This window comes from Pongo abelii, chromosome 8 (assembly GCF_028885655.2).
Source record: "Pongo abelii isolate AG06213 chromosome 8, NHGRI_mPonAbe1-v2.0_pri, whole genome shotgun sequence".
NCBI lineage: Eukaryota > Metazoa > Chordata > Mammalia > Primates > Hominidae > Pongo > Pongo abelii.
The window spans coordinates 47949438-47968156 of record NC_071993.2 but is presented as its reverse complement, the minus strand read 5'-3'; the positions used below and the strand labels follow the sequence as shown (position 1 = coordinate 47968156).

Here is an 18719-nt window from a genome sequence, read left to right as displayed (position 1 = left end):
ACTAATGTCCAAAGTAGTACACATTGATTTAGGCCCGCAATGCACTGAAAAACTAATATTTCACAAAAATCATTCAATAAAAGGAACCTATCCTTCTCATTGCATTCAACATTGTCTTAAGGCATAAAGGCATCAAATAAATAGCTGCACTTTTTCTGGGATTGCTTATGTGCTGATTTTTCCTTCCACCATGACGTCTAAGATTAAAAGAGAAATTGATACTTAATATTTAGAATCTGGATATCAATATATACTTGACTCCAATTTCTTAAAATGATTGCTGAAGAGGACAACCAAATGGCTGAAATAATTTTTGAATAAGGGAGTCTATCCCTTGGCATTACAGTTGTACTCACGATTTTAGTGTCATTGTAAGATGAGGCTGGCTGACTGTGCTGTCATCAAGGAATATTGTCGAACATGAACTGTATTGTTGAGTAAAATGCTCAGTAGATACCTGAAAGGGAAGTGAAGTATAAGATAAACTTATCAAAGTATATTTTTTCATTGATTAAAATGTCAAATTTTTCAAAGCACTAGGATATTTCTTACACTCCATGAACTACCTGAGTGTGGTATCATGTGCACTCTATAGAAAACCCATTGGAGGCTCTTAACTTCCACAGAGGATGTTTGAGATACGGGTTATAAAAGGCTGCCCTTAATGTGGTACCTATCATCAAAACTAACAAGGATTTTATGAATTTCCTTTATAAATAATGAGAAAAGTTTAAAATAAGATTTCATTTTTTATAGTGACATAAAACAGCTGAGAATTTCTATTTCTGTTATTTATTTACTACAGTAAAATGTAATGTATTGAATAATATTGGTATAAGACCATTTTACTGCAATGAATACAAGACTAAGACTAACGCATTTACTAAGTTACTAATCCTAAATGTATTATTTCAGGCGATATTGTGACAAAACAAGTGTTTCAGATTCAGAGGCTCATGTACCAAGGCTGCTAGGCCACCAACAAGTGAGGAAGACATAGGTTTCTCTAGTCCTGTTTTCTTATGTGGAGGATAAAAAGAGTATCACCTAAATATTCTCTCACACCCTGAAAACAGATGACAACTTAAAAAATTTAACTTTCACTTCATGTTTAAATGAGATTGCCATGACATGACTCAAATGAGACCCTCATAGAATACTTTCCATTCATTTCAAAACTTGATTAATTTTATTCTATAAATCATTTGACCCGCACCTAGGCATTTTCCTGCTCTACCCCATTCTCTGTCTGGAATAATGCTTTTCTCCTTCCTTGTTTCAACAAGCTTGACTCCATCTACCCTCTTGGATCTCTTTGCCAGTAGCCTCACCAAAACATGATTTTTTGTACACTAACTGATTACAAGATACTAATTCTAGCAGAGTATTCACCTCATGAGAAAGTACGCCTCTCCATAAGAGTAAGGGAGAGCCCTAACTGTTCCTACCTCCAGCTGCTCAGCATAAAATTTTGAATAAATCAAAAAGTTCAAGTGTTTGACAAATTAATTCAGTTATAATTTGGAAGGTAAGTCTTACTACATTTAATTACAGCAAAAATACTACTAACCGTTTACTGTTTATAGGTATTATTTAAGGTAGTCACAAAATAGAAACAAATCTAACTTCAGTCAGCATAAATCACAGAGTATGAAATTTTACAATCTTTAACAAGAAATGGAAGGGTTTACTTAGTGGTTTTAAGGTTTAATGACAAAAACTAGACAATAATCATACCTCATATTTTAGTAAGTCAAAACCAAAGCCTTACCATCAAAGGTCCAGTACCCGTTGGACGCCGATGCCCAACCACTGACTTCTTCCACTGTACCTGCTGCCTCTAATTTTAATCCATTAAAAACACTAAAGCTGTTTTCCTTGTAGAGGTCTTTCACCTCCTTGCTTAGTTATATTCCTAAGCTTTTTTTTTTTTTTTTTTTTGCAGCTGTTGTAAAGGGGTTGAGTTCTTGGTTTGATTCTCAGCTTTGTCGCTGTTGGGGTATAACAGAGCTACTGATTTGTGTACATTAATTTTATATCCTGAAACTTTTCTGTATTCATTTATCAGTTCTAGGAGTTTTTTGGAGGAGTCTTTGGGGTTTTCTAGGTATACGATCATATCATCAGCAAACAGCGACAGTTTGACTTCCTATTTACTGATCTGGATGCCCTTTATTTCTTTCTCTTGTGTGATTGCTCTGGCTGGCTAGGTCTTCCAGTACTATACTGAATAGGAGTGGTGAGAGTGGGCATCCTTGTCTTGTTCCAGTTCTCAGGGGGAATGCTTTCAACTTTTGCCATTCAATATTATGTTGGCTGTGGGTTTGAAATGGATGGCTTTTATTACATTGAGGTATGTCCCTTGTATGCTAATTTTGCTGAGGGTTTTAATCATAAAAGGATGCTGGATTTTGTCAAATGCTTTTTCTGCATCTATTGAGATGATCATGTGATTTTTGTTTTGAATTCTGTTTCTGTGATGTATCACATTTATTGACTTGCTTATGTTAAACAATCCCTGCCCCTGGTATGAAACCCACTTGATCACGGCAGATTCTCTTTTTGATATGCCATTGGGAACTACAAAACATTGCTGAATGAAAGTATGGATGACACAAACAAATGGAAAGATATCCCATGCTCATGAATGGGTAGAATCAATATTGTGAAAATGATCATACTGCCAAAAGCAATCTACAAATTCAATGCAATTCCTATCAAAATACCATCATCAGTTTTCACAGAACTAGAAAAAGCAATTCTAAAATATGGTACCAAACAAGACCCCCCATAGCCAAAACAAAACTAAGCAAAAACAACAAAACTGGAGCCATCACATTATCTGACTTCGAACTATACAATAAGGCACTGTCACCAAAACAGCATGGTACTGGTATAAAAATAGGCACATACACCAATGGAACAGAATAGAAAACCCAGAAATAAACCCAAATACCTACAGCCAACTTATCTTCAACAAAGCCAACTAAAACATAAAGTGAAGAAGGTAAACCCTATTCAACAAATGGTGCCAGGATAATTGGCAAAGCCATGTGCAGGAGAATGAAACTGGATCCTCAACTCTCACCTTATACAAAAATCAACTCAAGATGGATCAAGGACATAAATCTACAACCTGAAACCAAAAAAACTGTAGAAGATAATATCAGAAAAACCTTCTACACATTGACTTAGGCAAAGACTTCATAACCAAGAATCCAAAAGCAAATGCAATGAAAACAAAGATAAACAGTTGAGACTTAACTAAAGAGCTTCTGCACAGGAAAAGGAACAATCAGCAGAGTAAACAGACAACCCACAGAATGGGAGAAAATCTTCAAAATCTATACATCTGACAAAGGACTAATATACAGAATCTACAAGGAACTCAAACAAATGGGCAAGAGAAAAAACAAACAATCCCATCAAAAAGTGGGCTAAGGAGATAAATACAAAATTCTCAAAAGAAGATACATCACTGGGCAACAAACATATGAAAAAATGCTCAACATCACTAATGATCAGGAAAATGAAAATCAAAACCACAATGCCATACCACCTTACTCCTGCAAGAATGGCCATAATCAAAAAATCAAAAAATAATAGATGTTGGTGTGGATGTGGTTAAAACACTTCTCTACAATGCTGGTAAAAATGGAAACTAGTACAACCACTATGGAAAGCAGTGTGGAGATTCCTTAGAAAACTAAAAGTAGACCCACCATTCAATCCAGCAATCCCACTACTGGGTATCTACCCAGAGGAAAAGAAATATTTATACAAAAAAGATAGTTGCACATGTATGTTTGCAGCAGCACAATTTGCAATTATAAAAATATGGAATCAGCCCAAATGCCCATCAATCAACAAATGGATTAAGAAATACCATTCAGCCATAATAAGGAATAAATTAATGGCATTCCCAGCAACCTAGATGGAATTGGAGACTACTATTCTAAGTGAAGTAACTCAGGAATGAAAAACTAAAGATCATATGTTTTCATTCATATGGGGGAGCTAAGCTATAAGGATGCAAATGCATAGAATGATACAATGGACTTTGGGGACACAAGGAAAAGGGTGGGACGGGGGTGAGGGATAAAAAACTACAAATTGGGTTCACTGGACACTGCTCAAGTGACAGGTACACCAAAATCTCACAAATCACCACTAAAGAATTTACTCATGTAACCAAATACCACCTGTTTCCCCCAAAACCTATGGAAATAAAAATATATAAATAAATAAACTACGGCATTCTTCCCAGCAAATATAAAATAAAATGAAAACCCAAGTTTACGTTTTCCTCTCTCCTTTTCGGCAGGACAAATTTTAGAAATGTTTTTAAATAATAACTTTTTTCTTTTTCTGAGACAGGGTCTCCCCTTGTTGCCTAGGCTGGAGTGCAGTGGTGCAATTATACTTAACTGCAGCCTCAAACTCCTGAGCTCAAGCGATCCTCTGCCTCAGCCTTGTGAGTAGGTAAAACTAAAGGCACATGCTACCAAGCCTGGCTAATTTGTTCCTTAACGTTTTTTTTTTTTAATTTTATTAATATTATACTTTAAGTTTTAGGGTACATGTTTTTGTAGAGATGAGCTCTTGCTATGTTGACCAGGCTAAAAATAAACAAATTTTAATTAACTTAAATATTTCTAACACTTTGGGCATTCATGAAAACAGCTCCATCTATGTTGTGAGGTAATAGGATAACACAGCAGTGAAAGTTTGAATAAAAATATTAAACAAGGCCTTAGAAAAGTATAATATGCTTATTATAGATACATCACTAAAAAAATTGTCTAGGTTAATACCACTAATTATATTGAAATTAAACTTTGATTCACATGTAAATATAGGTCCTAAATTTGGATTAAATATAATAGATAGAACACAAATTTATTTCCTCTGCCTCTGGAAGTCTCATTAGTCATACATAAAATACAGGTTACACACAGGATCAAGAGAGAAGGTTGACAGAGATGATTTTTAATAAATGCTGGGACATAAAATGTAGATAAAGGAGTGGTAAATAACACAGAAGCACAACTTTGGTCCCTACGGAGAGTGACTGGAAGAGAAGCAAGCCAGTTTGTCTTGTAGAACTAAAGGCAGGCTGTGAACTTACAGGCAAATGGAAGTTTGGAAAGTAGGGTAAAATGTAAAACAAAAGCCAGCAAGGTCAGAAAATCTGTGGTTAGAGCCCCAAGTCCACCTGTCCACCCATCTGATAAGAAACTTAGATGTGTGTTCTCTGGATATACCAAACCTGAGAATTTCTAGGTTCAGAAATACCACGGCTTAAACCTGAGATATAAAGAAAACTGTACACCAAAAATAGAACTCCAACTTGCTTCCCTAATTCTGCTTTTGGAAAGCAAGTAGCCATTCTTTTACTTCCCAGGCAGAAAATTGGGAGATCCTTTCTCAGAAGAAACTGAACTGGCTCGAATAAGGATCCCCAGATAATATACTGAAGTCCCACAAATGAACAGCTAGTTTGGCTTCCAACACCTCACACTGAGTGCCACCAGTTAACAGAAGTCCTGCTTCCAAATAAAGCCAGGGACCACCACACATTGGAGGGAAGCCTCCAACAAGAGACATCAAAACAATTGAAAAAAGGGATTCATGGGACTAGTCAAAATCAGGAGCAAAACTTAAAAAAAAAATCTGAAAACACTCTGAAAAAGATATAAAATTCAATAGAAATATTAGAGTAAAAAGTCACAGAAACTGAAAAATCGAAGGGGAAAAATTAAAAACCAATGCAGGTATACTGGTCTAAGCAGCTGAGTGTCTGAATAACAAGACTATCAGAAAAAAAGGAACAGAGAAAATAAAAAAATTCTCAAGAAGAGATAGTCTTCAGACTTAGTAGCCTCAATAAAATGAAAAGATTCCCACCAAGCTGTTATGAAATTTCAGAATCTCAGTGAGAGAGAAGCTTCTAAAAAGCTTCCACAGAGACATAAAACCTGGTTATAAATAATGTATCTCACAATGGCAATAGAGTCAAGAACAACACTGTAATGAGAGCACAATTGCGAAATATCTTTAGAACCATAAAGTTTAGATTCAACCTAGAAGTTTACTCTGTATCTAAAAGGAGGGATTTTAAGACTGGCCAGATCCCTAAACATCTCTGCCCAGGAAAATGTGCTCAAGTACAACTAGTGAGGATAACAGGACAGAAGGAAACAGAATCTAGGACTCAGGTGATCCCACACAAGATGGCAGTTATGTGAGATCCCAAAAGACTTCAAGGAGCTAGCACAGAAAAGCAGACATCGAGCATATCTAGGGAAAGCCACTCTGTATTGAACTAGGATGACAAAATGCCAAAGAAAGTTAACCCCCACCCCAGGCAAAAAAAAAAAAAAAAGGAACATATGTGTTTTAGCAGATGGAAAGTATCTTTGAAAGGCATGTGATAAATGCTGCAGCACTTAGGGGAAAACAGCTGTTAGAAAACAGGCAAATGAATATAGTCAGAAAATTAGCTTCAGGCTGAAAAAAAAAATGGATGTGAAAGCAAACAGACCAGCCAGGGGCTACTTATTGCATTTGGCTGGGTAAAGTAACATAGGCTAGGGAAAAAGAGATGATCCAGAAAAAGTGCAGAAATGCTCAGATTTCAGAACTGTTTCAGAGAAAGAATGAAGGACATATAATGCAGAGGTACAGTGAAAACATCATATGACTTAGCAGTGAATAGAATTTGCATAGTCATAATCATGTAAATATTACTGATTTAATTAAAAGTGTGCTACAATTGGAAGAAACAGAGGGAGAAAAATAAGGTCATGGTGTAGTGAGGAAGGTATGCTTTCACCTGCTACGACAAAGTCAATAGACAGTGCTGATAGCTATTCTATTTTTGTTATTTGTTATTCTGTATTTGTTATTTTGTTATTTGTTAATTCTTAGCTATTTTGTTTTTGTTATTTGATTAAGAATATGATTAAATATTTAAGGCAGATCTTTATACCACAACCAGAATATTGAAATTTAACTTAAATGTCAGAAATTCTTAAAATTTCTAAGCTGAAGACTTCTCTGAATAAATTTTATACTTAGGAAAATACAAAAAGAGGTCCATGTTATCACCACTGGGTCCCCGTTATAATCTAAAGGAATCAAGAGAGACATATTTTTATATCAAACTATCAATTTCTTAACTTTTTGACTGTTTACGTACATGCTTTGTATAGTTGCTTTTTCTTTTTTCTTGTACTAAGAATGAAAAAGAAAATGGTCACTTCTGATACAAATACCATAAAATAAGAGTAGTAGTTAATGTCTTACTAATTACTCCTAAATGGGAAAAAATTCCATTTAAAAAAATTACTTTCAACAATTTATATTTAAATTATCTGGCATGGTAAATCTCATAAAGTAAAATCTAATAACTTAGTTTTACTTTTTGACCTAGTTTACTTTTTGTTTCTTTTACATACGAATGAAAGAATCCTTGTGCACAAAAGGGCAAAAAAAAAAAAATGAGGACAGATGAAAAAGTTAGCTAATAAAAAACTTTAACTGTTGCATATATGAGCTGTGAGTATTTTCTCATTCTGCATTTACACATAGCTTACTTTATTTGCCAGAATCTAAGAGTTAACAGCTCTAAGAACTACTTTCTGGCCAGGCACCTATCTCTGGATGCACCAGAATCCCTGTAAGCTTCTCGAACCATACTTAGTGATCATCTACTAATACATCACTAAAAACAAAACAACTGGAAAGTAACTTATCTTCAATTTAAATTTTAAAATGACTATACAAACCTGCTTGGACATGGTGTCTGCAGCACAAAAAATCATTTTTTTCTTAAAAAAAAAAAAAAGGCCAGCATAATAAAAGCTCCAAGAGGACTTAGGCCATGCTTTGTTTCCTACACCGCCTCCACTTTTGATGCTGGAAGGACCTTGCAGGCAAACATTCCTACCACTGAAGAGTGAGGGACATGGAATAGCTTTTGTTTTACCTCTTCCATGCTCTCTATGTGTGAGAAGCCCATAGCTCTGGAAGGAACTGGGAAAAACAACACTGACATGGTTTGGATATTTTCCTCCCTCCAAATCTCATGTTAAAATATGACCCTTAATGTTGGAGACAGGGCCTAGTGGGAGGTGTTTGGGTAATGGTGGTGGATTCCTTATGAATAGCTTGGTGCCATCCCCATGGTAAGAAGCAAATTCTCATTCTGGTAGTTTAAAAGAGTGTGACACCTTCCCTCTACCTCCCTCTCCCTCCCTTCTCACTGTGTGGAACCACCTGCTTCCCCTTTGCCTTCCATCATGATTGTAAGCTTGCTGAGGCTCTCACCAGAAGCAGATGTTGAAGCCATGTTTGTACAGCCTGAAGATCTATGAGCCAATTAAACCTCTTATTGTTATAAATTACCCAGCCTTAGGTACCTCTCTACAGTAACGCAAAAATGAACACAAATTCTAACTTACTCAAGACAGGCAAACTTACTCAAGACAGGCAAAGTCTACTCAAAACTACAAAAAGAAAGGTTACAAACTCTCATATTTTACTGTGCTGCATTACTTCCCATATTATTATAGATCCTCACTTGTATTCTTGCTGCTTAAATCAACTGGAAAACTTGGCCGTGTATGGCTTTTTAGCAAACAAACAAGGAAAATAAGCAGAAGTAGGGCATGTTTAAATTTACATCAGATGAAAAGGTTAATAACTTAAAAGTTTCAAGAAGCATAAACTTGGATGTGATAAATGCATGTGATCAGAGGACTGTGCAAGAGGAGGCCAAAATCACAGATTCAATCTCTGTTGATGAACAACTATGTTTTTTTTTTGTTTAAATGGAAACCAAGCTGAAGCCTAAGTTCTATCTTTAAAATGTACTCTTAGGAGCAAGGGAAAAGGGGCAAAGAATTATAAATAAAGATAAATCTATGACTCCTCCATCACACGACAAATTGTGTTGATAAAAAGATGGAAAAATGTATAACTAAAAAATTTACATGATTTCACTAACACAGTAACAACTAAAAAAAGTATATCACGTATTAAAATAAGACAAGTGAATATGTGAAAAGTTGAAAAGATTAAACCAATATGAGTTTTTGTAAATACTTTCTATAATACATCTGATCAAACAACAAGAGTTTTCAATCTTTTTCTTGGCAGAAAAAACAATGTTGTCTCACCATCTGTTTGAGATTTTCTCAGGAATATTGTGCTTGCCTTTGGATGGTCAGAAGGGTTGGGCTCCAAAGGTATATCTATGGAGGGAGAGAAGAAAAAAAGATGTGATCATTTATAAAAATTTATCAAGTCATTTATTTGACTGCTGCATTTAGGCTGTTTCACTACCTCTACTTTTATTCTTATCCATTGAAATGAATGTATAGACAGAAGATAGAGCCAGGCAAGATGGTACATGCCTGTAGTCCCAGCTACTCAGGAGGCTGAGATGGGAAAATCACTTGAGCCCCGGTCAGGAATTTGAGGCCAGCATGAGTAACATGGTGAGACTCTCCTTTATTTTTTTTTTTAAAAAAAGGTAAATTTGCCTTTAAGTTGTGTAAAATCAACTGCATAGAATAAAACAAGATGGCAGTATGTTTTAAAAGACAGGTCTATTTTATAGGCAAAATATAAGATGTAATCTGGAGTTTTTAAAATTTTAAAAAAGTAAATTCAGCATATCTGTCTCTTCTATGTCATTCTGAGGACACAGAACCTTAGTTCTGTTGAGTAGCTGTCTTCCATAGTCACATGAGATCTCTAAGTCTTCATTTCTTCATTAGCAAAATGTAGGGAGAACATATATAGGCCTTATTTGTATTGCAAAGAACCAAATGAGACATACATAAACTGTGCTGTAATCCTAAAGAATGACAATAAAGAGCCTTTTTTGAGCTCTCATCCAACACTACCCATCTATTAACTGGTGTGTAAAATCACTCAGAGGCTTTCCTTACACCACCAAGCGGAGTATGTTTACACAAGTACTTACATGCTTTGGGTATAAAGGTATAATGAATTAATTCACATATTTGTTTATTCTAAATTCTTAAATATCTTGGAAAGTGAGTATAATACTCCAAGTTACAAAGTCACACTCATCATGAGTCTTAATTATTCTACCTCTGAAAAAAATAAAAGCCCAACCAAAGTGTTTTTTTTTTTTTTTTTTCACTTTAAGTTCTGGGATACATGTGCAGAACATGCAGGTTTGTTACATAAGTATACATGTCCCATGGTGGTTTGCTGCAGCTATTAACCCAAAATCGAGGTTTTAAGCCTCACATGCATGAGGTATTTGTCCTAATGCTCTCCCTCCCTTTTTCCCCCACTCCCTGATGGGCCCCAGTGTGTGATGTTCTTTTCCCTGTGTCCATGTGTTCTCATTGTTCTTTTTGCTTAGGATTGTCTTGGCTATACGAAGCCCAATCAAAGTTTAAATAGAAGAGCTATAAGACATTTCCTCTACAGTAATAAATCTCTGACATTTAAATGAAACCAAAGAGCCAGTGGATTTCATATCTTTATGATACAATGTTTTCTATTTGGAAAAATTTAGTTTTTATTCAAGAACCATATTGTTACCCAGAATTCTTTTTACTTAGATTCATCTCTTTGCAAAATTTTAGAGGCAAATCAACTGTTTTCTCTTTTCTACCCCCTCCCATACCCCGCCTCTCGCAGTAGTGTAGAGACTGAAAAACCCTAAATTTCTTATCTTTGAACAAGATGCTACTGTCAGGAGGGGGAATGACAAAGGGGAAGCCATGGCAACAAACACTCTTACACAGGCAAGGTCTGACATTTTAACCTTCAATCTTTATATTACACATTCAAAGTCTACATTTACGTTTTATGTCTTTCGAAAGTTTTGACCACAAATCATCCCCACCTCTCTTTTAGAACGAAGAGGTAAATAATGTCTGTTAAGAAGCCAGAATAAATCTGGAGACACATTTTGTGTTAAAGTAAGAATTTTAAAGTAATCAGAGCCTCATAGGTAAACTCCTTTGGGGCAACCCCCCCCACACCCATTTTTCTGCAGCCCTGGCCATGACATTTCACACCTTTCCCAATTATTTTAAGCACCCTGCATTTTCTTTCCTTCTGTGTTCAAATTAGTTAGAAGAAACTAAGCAGCTTCTATCAAGGTGACTTAAAGCAACCCATATAGTCTCTCCTATGGCAACCTGCATTCTGATTTTAAATAAGAAATCCCCAAATATTTCAGTATGAATTGTCCTGAGATATGGCTACTTTAACAAAGGAAACAATTAGGCACTTACCTGGTTCCTTCACTTAGGTGCCATCTGGATAGGTATAAAGAGAATGGGATGGGTACTGGAAAGTTGGGATATTTGAGTTTTTATTGAGAAAAGGAAGAGAATATTCCAAAGAAGCCTCAACAGAGTCCCAAAGGATACTAAACAGAGCTACAGACAAGAACAGCCATAAATAAATGGTCCCATGACAGAAGGGGAGAATGAGATGAGGGAGCAAGAACTGGGAGTTTTGGAGAGAAGGAAACAATAAACTAACTGGACTCTGTGGGGAAAGACTAAGGGGTGGGAATGCAAGGCAAGCCAGGTTTTGTTCCTGGAGAGCCCTAGGATAGCTGGCTACAGGCAGAAGGGAGCCTGAGGTGGGGGATGCCTCCCAGAGGACCCTGGGGATAGCAGCAGCCAGAAGTGTGCCGAGGGCAGAAGGCACCTGTCACCTCCTTACCTTCAGGCATCTCCCGTTCACAGATGTGGTACATGTGGAGGCCCTCACCAGCTTCAAAAGTCACCTCACCAGGCTCTACAGCCGCAGCCACAGGCACTCCTGCTATCAGGTCCCCAGCTGCTGCCTCATAGGTCTCAGACTCACAGTGACACACCGACCCCTCGTGCTGGTGCAACTCGGGGCTGGCCTTGGGACACACACAACAGGTCAGTATGTTTCCCATGGGGTGCCTCTACTCCTGTCACCACCTGTGCCTCTGCTCACAGCTTTGGCCACACACTCCCGCTGCCCTAGGCCGAGGCTATGCTGCACATGCAGAGATGGTCTTGCCCGCTGCTCGCCTGCCCACCTCACAGCCCAGCCCCAGCCCCGGCTGGGGCTGCAGGCCAAGGCCCGTGCCCTGCCGCCTCCCCTGAGTTGACTTGTCTGGGAGGGTGAAGACCAGCGAGCTTATTTAATAGGTTGTGAACCCAACAAGCGCTGAGAGACACAACAACTGCCTGAAGAGAGAACAGATGGAGCTCCTCCTCCTTCTGTAGTCACCTACAGACTGAAGCCCACTGGCCCAGGTGGGAGCCCAGGCTTGTGGCTCACAATGCCCTGCCCTACACTTCACAATGCCCTCCCTGACAGCTCACAATGCCCCACTCTGGCTGCCACCGCTCCCCTACAGCTCAGAATGCCCCTGCCTGGCCTGCCCCACCCTGTGACTTATGCTGCTGCTGCTCTCCTGGCCCCTCGTGCAGTGCCAGTGGGACTAAGATTTTCATTCATCACCAGCTTCCTGAGCTTTTTAGTCCTAAGAAAAGCATAAGGTGTTTCCTTACTTGAAGCCATCTTCCTCTATGAGTTCTATACAAACCCTCGGTTAGTAGAGTGGGTCCCATTAGCAACCAAGTTGAACAACTTTTATTTGCTGACTCAATGTAGATACACCTGAATTGTTGACTGCTTTTGTAACTAAATACTCCTCTCCTGTCTTCCAGTGAGTGGAGTTTTTGTCTGCAGCTTGACCATAGCAGTCCCTGGGGCCCTAGCTCTACTCTCAATAAAGAGTTATGGCTGTGTGTCTTGAATCACACCTTAGGACCCATCCTGCCTCCACCTCCTTCTCCATAAAATAGAAACCTAACTTGTCCCTCCAAGTTCTGAAATGCTGAGACTTACCAACTCCCTTTTCTCCCCTCTGTTTCTTCCTTCCATGGCAAGGACTTTCAGATTTTCTCTCTTTTACTAACAAAGCATTAAGCATGATTTTGTCATACAAAATAGGGAGCCGTAAAGTGGGGTACCACAGTCCTAATTCAGTAAAGATGAATATTCAACATCTGGCAATCGGTATGTGCCTGACAGTGTTCTAACTATGCTATGCTCATTTAACCCTCAGAACAATCTCATTTTACAGGTTTTACAGACGACATTGAAATGGAGAGGTAAGTTATCTCCCCAAGGTCACACGACTGCGCAGGCTGGGGCCACGATTTGATCCCAGGTAGTATGAATTCCCCAATTACTCAAGCGTGATTGTCAGAAAGTGTATTGGTCCATTTTCACACTGCTATAAAGAAATACCTAAGGTTGAGTAATTTATAAAGGAAAGAGGCTTAATTTACTCATGTTCTACATGGCTGGGGAGGCCTCAGGAAACCTACAATCACAGTGGAAAAGGAAGCAGGCACTTCTTACATGGTGGCAGGCCAGACAGCGTGAGCGTGTGAAGGAGCAACTGTCAAACACGTATAAAACCATCAGATCTCATGAGAACTCACTCACTATCATGAGAACAGCGTGGGGAAAACTGTCCCCATGATCCAGTCATCTCCCACTGGGTCCCTCCCTCAACAAGTGGGTATTATGGGATTACAATTCAAGATGAGATTCGGGTGGGGACATGCCCAAACAATATCAGAAAGTAAAGGTAGAAGTCAAGCTTGGAGGGAAAGTGACATAGTAGATTAGCACATTTTTAAAAGAAAAACATTTTTTTGATGTGGATTTTAAAATGCCTCCGCTTCATTCAACATTGATTAAGTCCCTTCTACATGCCAGTAACTGTATGTGTGAAACAGTCCTTTCACTTTTATTTATTTTTTTTTTTAGACGGAGTCTTGCTCTGTCACCCAGGCTGGAGTGCAGTGGCGCGATCTAGGCTCACTGCAAGCTCCGCCTCCCAGGTTCACGCCATTCTCCTTTCTCAGCCTCCCGAGTAGCCGGGACTACAGGTGCCCGCCACCACACCGGGTTATTTTTTCTATTTTTAGTAGAGATGGGGTTTCACCGTGTTAGCCAGGAGGGTCTCGATCTCCTGACCTCGTGATCCGCCTGCCTCAGCCTCCCAAAGTGCTGGGATTACAGGCGTGAGCCACCATGGCAGGCCAAAACAGTCCTAACCCTTAATGCTCATAGGCAGATACAGAAATAAAGGCTTAAGGAGTTCAGTTTTCTGAGACCACACTACTGGACAGGGTATAAACCTGGGATACAGACCCACCTCTATTTGACCCCAAATTTGATGCTGGGATGGCTTTAATTTTATTCCAAAAATTTGAGTCATTGAACCATACAAAGGTGAAGAGTCTCTGTCAGATGTGTGTATAGTGGTCTGTATAATAAGGAAAGACTGAAGGAAGTAACAAGACCAATTAAGAGACTTTCTCTAAAAGAAGAATAATGATAAAGGCAGTGGCAGTGACAAAAGTGGAGGAAAAAGTTTTCCGATCATTTCAGAGATGGAATAGGAAGTGCGTGGTCAAGAGATGTGAAAGAAGAGGGGAAGTAGAGGGAAAACAGAGCTGCTCAGGCTCTGCTGGGGAAGACTGGGTATGTAGCAGTGCCTTCCTCCTGGCAGAGAATGTAGGAAGTGAAATAGGTAAGGAGGAAAAGATAGTTTTTTACTCTCAGTGTCACATAAAATGGAATTCTATGGTCAAAAGTTGAATATAAATCTCTGTAGGCTAAGTCCATTTGTGACATCCCAACATATGTTTTCAAAAATAACACACATACTAAATCAAACCATTAAGAATAACTGGGGAAATTTTCTAAAATTTGCACGCTAATAATATCACCATTTTTCATTTATTACTTTCATGGAGCAATTCTGAATCTATGGCTATAGCAAATGAGGCACCTTGTATAAAATAAAGCTACTACATGAAACAAAACATTTAAAATTCTATTGTCCTCAGAGAATAGAGAATGCAACTGAAGCCGTGGGCATGGAAGTGATTACCTTGAGAAGTTGTGTACAGTAAGAAGAATTGGGAGGAAAAAAAACCCTGGAGAATAGGGTGATTTCCACGGCATTAAGTGAAGCTTGGCAAAGTGAGCACTGGCAGTCAAGAGACTTGCATATAAATCAGGAATGGCTGCCTCTGTAAGTCATTAGAAAGGAGATGATGTCTGCTTTTCATTTCTGTAACAGCAGCACCTAACACAGTGCCTGGTCAATGGTACTCAACATATATTATCTCAATGCACAGAGTCAAATGTTGCCAGGAGGGCAGGAAAGCTACAAATTGGCTATGGTAACTTAGTTATTGGGCTTGTGTGTGTGTGAGTGAGCTGGATGTCAGGTAATGGGTAAAGTATTGAACTGGAGGTGAGAAAACAATGACACAAACTGAGGGCTTCTCTTTCCAAGTATTTGGCTGAGAAGAGAGATGTAGGTAGTAGTTAAAGGGTAAATATGGTAAAGAAAGCCTTTTATTCCAAGATTCAACAAAAAGGATGAGTATACTTCTATGTTAAACGGAAAGAGCCAACCGAGAAAATACATTTTTGAGTTTAGAAGAGAAGGAAGAACGAATGCAGAAGGGCCCCCAAAAGGCACAAGTGCATGCAATCCGGATCAGGGCAGATTAGCTTTGAACTTCTACAAAAGCAAGATAGGAGAAAGGACCACGTCATTCCAGAGGTATTTCTGGTAGAGGAAAGGTTTAGGAAGAGATCTTTTGATGACCTTTATTTTAATAGACTTCAAAAAACTACTGTGGGAAAAAGGATACTATGTATAGAAAAGTCTACAGTTCCTGATACATCTAACAACAACAACAAAAAAGCTCGATATACTAAACAAAACCCAAATAATGTCTTCCCTAAAAGTGGATAACTGAAAAAGCAATTTGAGCGTAAACCAAGGAGTTCAATTACCAATAAGTATATCAAAAAAGTGAAACATGGATTTAATTTTTCCCACAAAGAGTTAAAAATAGTAACGACAACTTTCGGGGAAGAGGAAAAAAGAAGAAGAAAATTATATGCAATTCCAAAATGTGTGAGTATTTACAAACTCTAACATAAGTTCACTACAAAAAGGACCAGAAGAATCATCATCATAGGAAGCAATGGGTAATTTTAAAAATCAGGGAAGAAGGGATGATTCATATGTAATTTAATTTTGTTGAAAATATTTAAGTTCGAGGACAAAAATAGGTGATATGTTGAAATGTGGGAAAACACAGTGGGAAAAAAAAAGAATTCAAGAAAGTTCAGTTTCAGTAACCAATATCTAGTAAAACCCTCAGGACCTAGTGGCTACAATCTGCATTAATAGCATCTGAAGACCTAGAAATATCATTAGATACCATTTTGGATAATTTTTGTAGACTTGAGATGATGTCTATTCAAAGTTACAAAATAGTGCCTGCACTTAACAACAGACACACTCAAAAACAGGTATGCATGACTTTACTTTTACTTTTTATTTTTTTGAGACAGTCTCACTCTGTCCCCTAGGCTGGAGTGCAGTGGCACAATCTCGGCTCACTGCAACCTCTGCCTCCTGGGTTCAAGCGATTCTCCTGCCCTCAGCCTCCTGAGTAGCTGGGATTACAGGTGCACATCACCAAGTCCAGCTAATCTTTGTATTTTTCGTAGAGACGGGGTTTCACCATGTTGGTCAGGCTGGTCTTGAACTCCTGACCTCGTGATCTGCCCGCCTCGACCTCCCAAAGTACTGGGATTTCAGGCGTGAGCCACCGCACCCAGCCCACAGATATCCATGACTTTAAAAATGGAAGAATTTTAAACTCTCTAAACAGGAAAATATTGGGAAGCATTGTTATGAAAATAGATTTTAAAACATTTTGGTTGAAGATAATATTGAAGTACATTAAGAAAAATCCTATCCTACCATGACATTGGCAAGTCTGAGAGAGCAAAGAGAAATAAGTTAGAGTGCTGTGATTTGAATTAATCAGGAGCTTGATTCTGTGAAATAAGCTGAGACCTTGTTTCTTTATGGCTCCAAAGTAAACTAATTCATCCATTCATTCAATACCTATTTAGTACCTGAGCCCTTAGCAAACATGCCGCACACTGTATGTAAGTTCTGGGGCTATTGCTTGGACCAACATAAACAAGGTTCTTATTCTTGTAAAACTTATCTTCCAGTAAGGGAGTTAACAGACCATGTTGCCTGCTTTACCTAGGATGACTACTGATCTCCAGCTATTGGATCTTCATTCCAGACAACAGGGTAGAGGGAGTAAAGAAGAAGGAAGGTTTTTTAGAAGGTACTTATAGCACAGTGCTTACAAATTATTGGCTTAAAACTTAGTCACAAGACCATACCTAGCTGTAGGGGAGGTTCAAAAGACATGACCGTATAGCTAGGGTAATGAATACAGAAGAAACTATTGGATATGGAAAGGAAACTAGCATGCCATTCCACAATCTCTAAAGAAAGATTAGGGAAGTTTTGGCTTAAAGCAAGAATAATCACAATAAAATTTTACAATCCTTTGCAAGCATATATGAAAACATACAAAAAAAGGTTGTAATGATATTTTCTTAAGCTGAGAGGACAGAACAAATGAGAAAAATTAAATTATTAAATGAAACTTTGGTTTAGAGGTAAGAAAGATTTTATGACAGTCAAGAGATCAGGGTTGTACAGTATATTATGTGAATGTTGTGACTCGTTGGTTTCATCTTGGATATCATAACTTGACATTTTGTAAAAGTCGTTTTTTATGAGAATTTTTTCAGGTGCCCTATAACGTCCTGTCCCATCAGAAGTGAATAATAATCTTCCATATTCATGAGATATCTTAATGGCAACTTCTACAGTCTTCCATTGTTTAGTTTAGGTAAACCTGGGAATCACTTTTGGGTATTGTCTCATCCAACTTCTGTTACCCATCCACAGCATAAGTCATGAAGGTCTTGGATATTTTGCGCTCTATCAATTAATTCATCATGAATCCTGGAGTTATTTGCTGTTCCAATCATTTGTCCTACTTCGCTTCCCTTAAGCATAATGAATTTACCACCATTAACTTCTAAACCATATGGAATTTGTACATGTGATTTGACTTTGTGAGCAAAAATTCTATGGATGTCTTGAAATTTGTGCCTAGTATAAAACTTATTTTCAGTAGAGATTATATTTCTGCACTCAGGCAGCTATGTAACTTTCACTGTTATTCCTGGTCAGGCTTTCCAGATGTGATGATAACCTCCTAGGTTCTCTGGAAGATGGACATATTCTTCAGGATGACATTATAATATTTTGTTAGGTAAAATCTTTTATCTATCTAAATCGATAGTTCCTAATGTCTTGAGTAACAAGACTAGTACTTTTTATTTTTGTTAGCTCTGTGAGTTAATGTGACCAATGCCTGAGGTTGAGTAATCAGGCCAGTATCAGGCTGGTCTTTGCCAGAACTTTTTGCCTAATACATTTCTCTATTGTTTTCTACAGGTCACAGGATGTTAATACGGGTTCTAGAATGTAATTTTTAAAAATGTTTTGTGAACGACTAGCAACATGGTAATTTAATTTTCCAATATCATTTACAAGTGAAATGTATAGGACTCCAATAAGGCACAATGACCTAGATCCTGAGTATGATCCCGTCGGAAGAAGCAAATACTGAGTTGAATAAGCTCACTCATGTCTGCTTACACCAGTCACTTTTGAACGCTCAATGGCAGGCAGGGGGAATGACCTGTGTTTGGCAGATGTCCACTCAGTATGACCCTGGATT

The 18719-nt window shown here is 38.1% G+C and overlaps 1 protein-coding gene and 1 long non-coding RNA gene across 4 annotated transcripts in view; one reads left to right on the top strand and one right to left on the bottom strand.

Annotated features, from left to right (window-relative positions):
- LOC100453709 (cyclin-Y-like protein 2) overlaps window positions 1-12283 on the bottom strand; it is a 35889-nt gene extending 23606 nt beyond the window's left edge. For 2 of the 3 annotated variants that reach the window (XM_054523243.2, XM_054523244.2), the window contains exons 1-4: window positions 11728-12283; window positions 9183-9257; window positions 7202-7236; window positions 357-457 (exon numbers count right to left, since the gene is read on the bottom strand). In XM_054523243.2, the coding sequence (XP_054379218.1) occupies window positions 357-457; window positions 7202-7236; window positions 9183-9257; window positions 11728-11950 (434 nt within the window). In that variant the 5' untranslated portion in view covers window positions 11951-12283. The remainder of the gene's footprint in view (window positions 1-356; window positions 458-7201; window positions 7237-9182; window positions 9258-11727) is intronic. The other variant, XM_054523245.2, reaches the window with a different exon arrangement.
- A 150-nt stretch (window positions 12284-12433) lies between these two features.
- On the top strand, window positions 12434-18507 carry LOC129048439 (uncharacterized). The gene is made up of 5 exons (XR_008510779.2): window positions 12434-12594; window positions 13133-13160; window positions 17160-17243; window positions 18167-18248; window positions 18434-18507. It is a non-coding gene; the product is annotated as an uncharacterized LOC129048439 (long non-coding RNA).
- The last annotated feature ends 212 nt before the right edge of the window (window positions 18508-18719 follow it).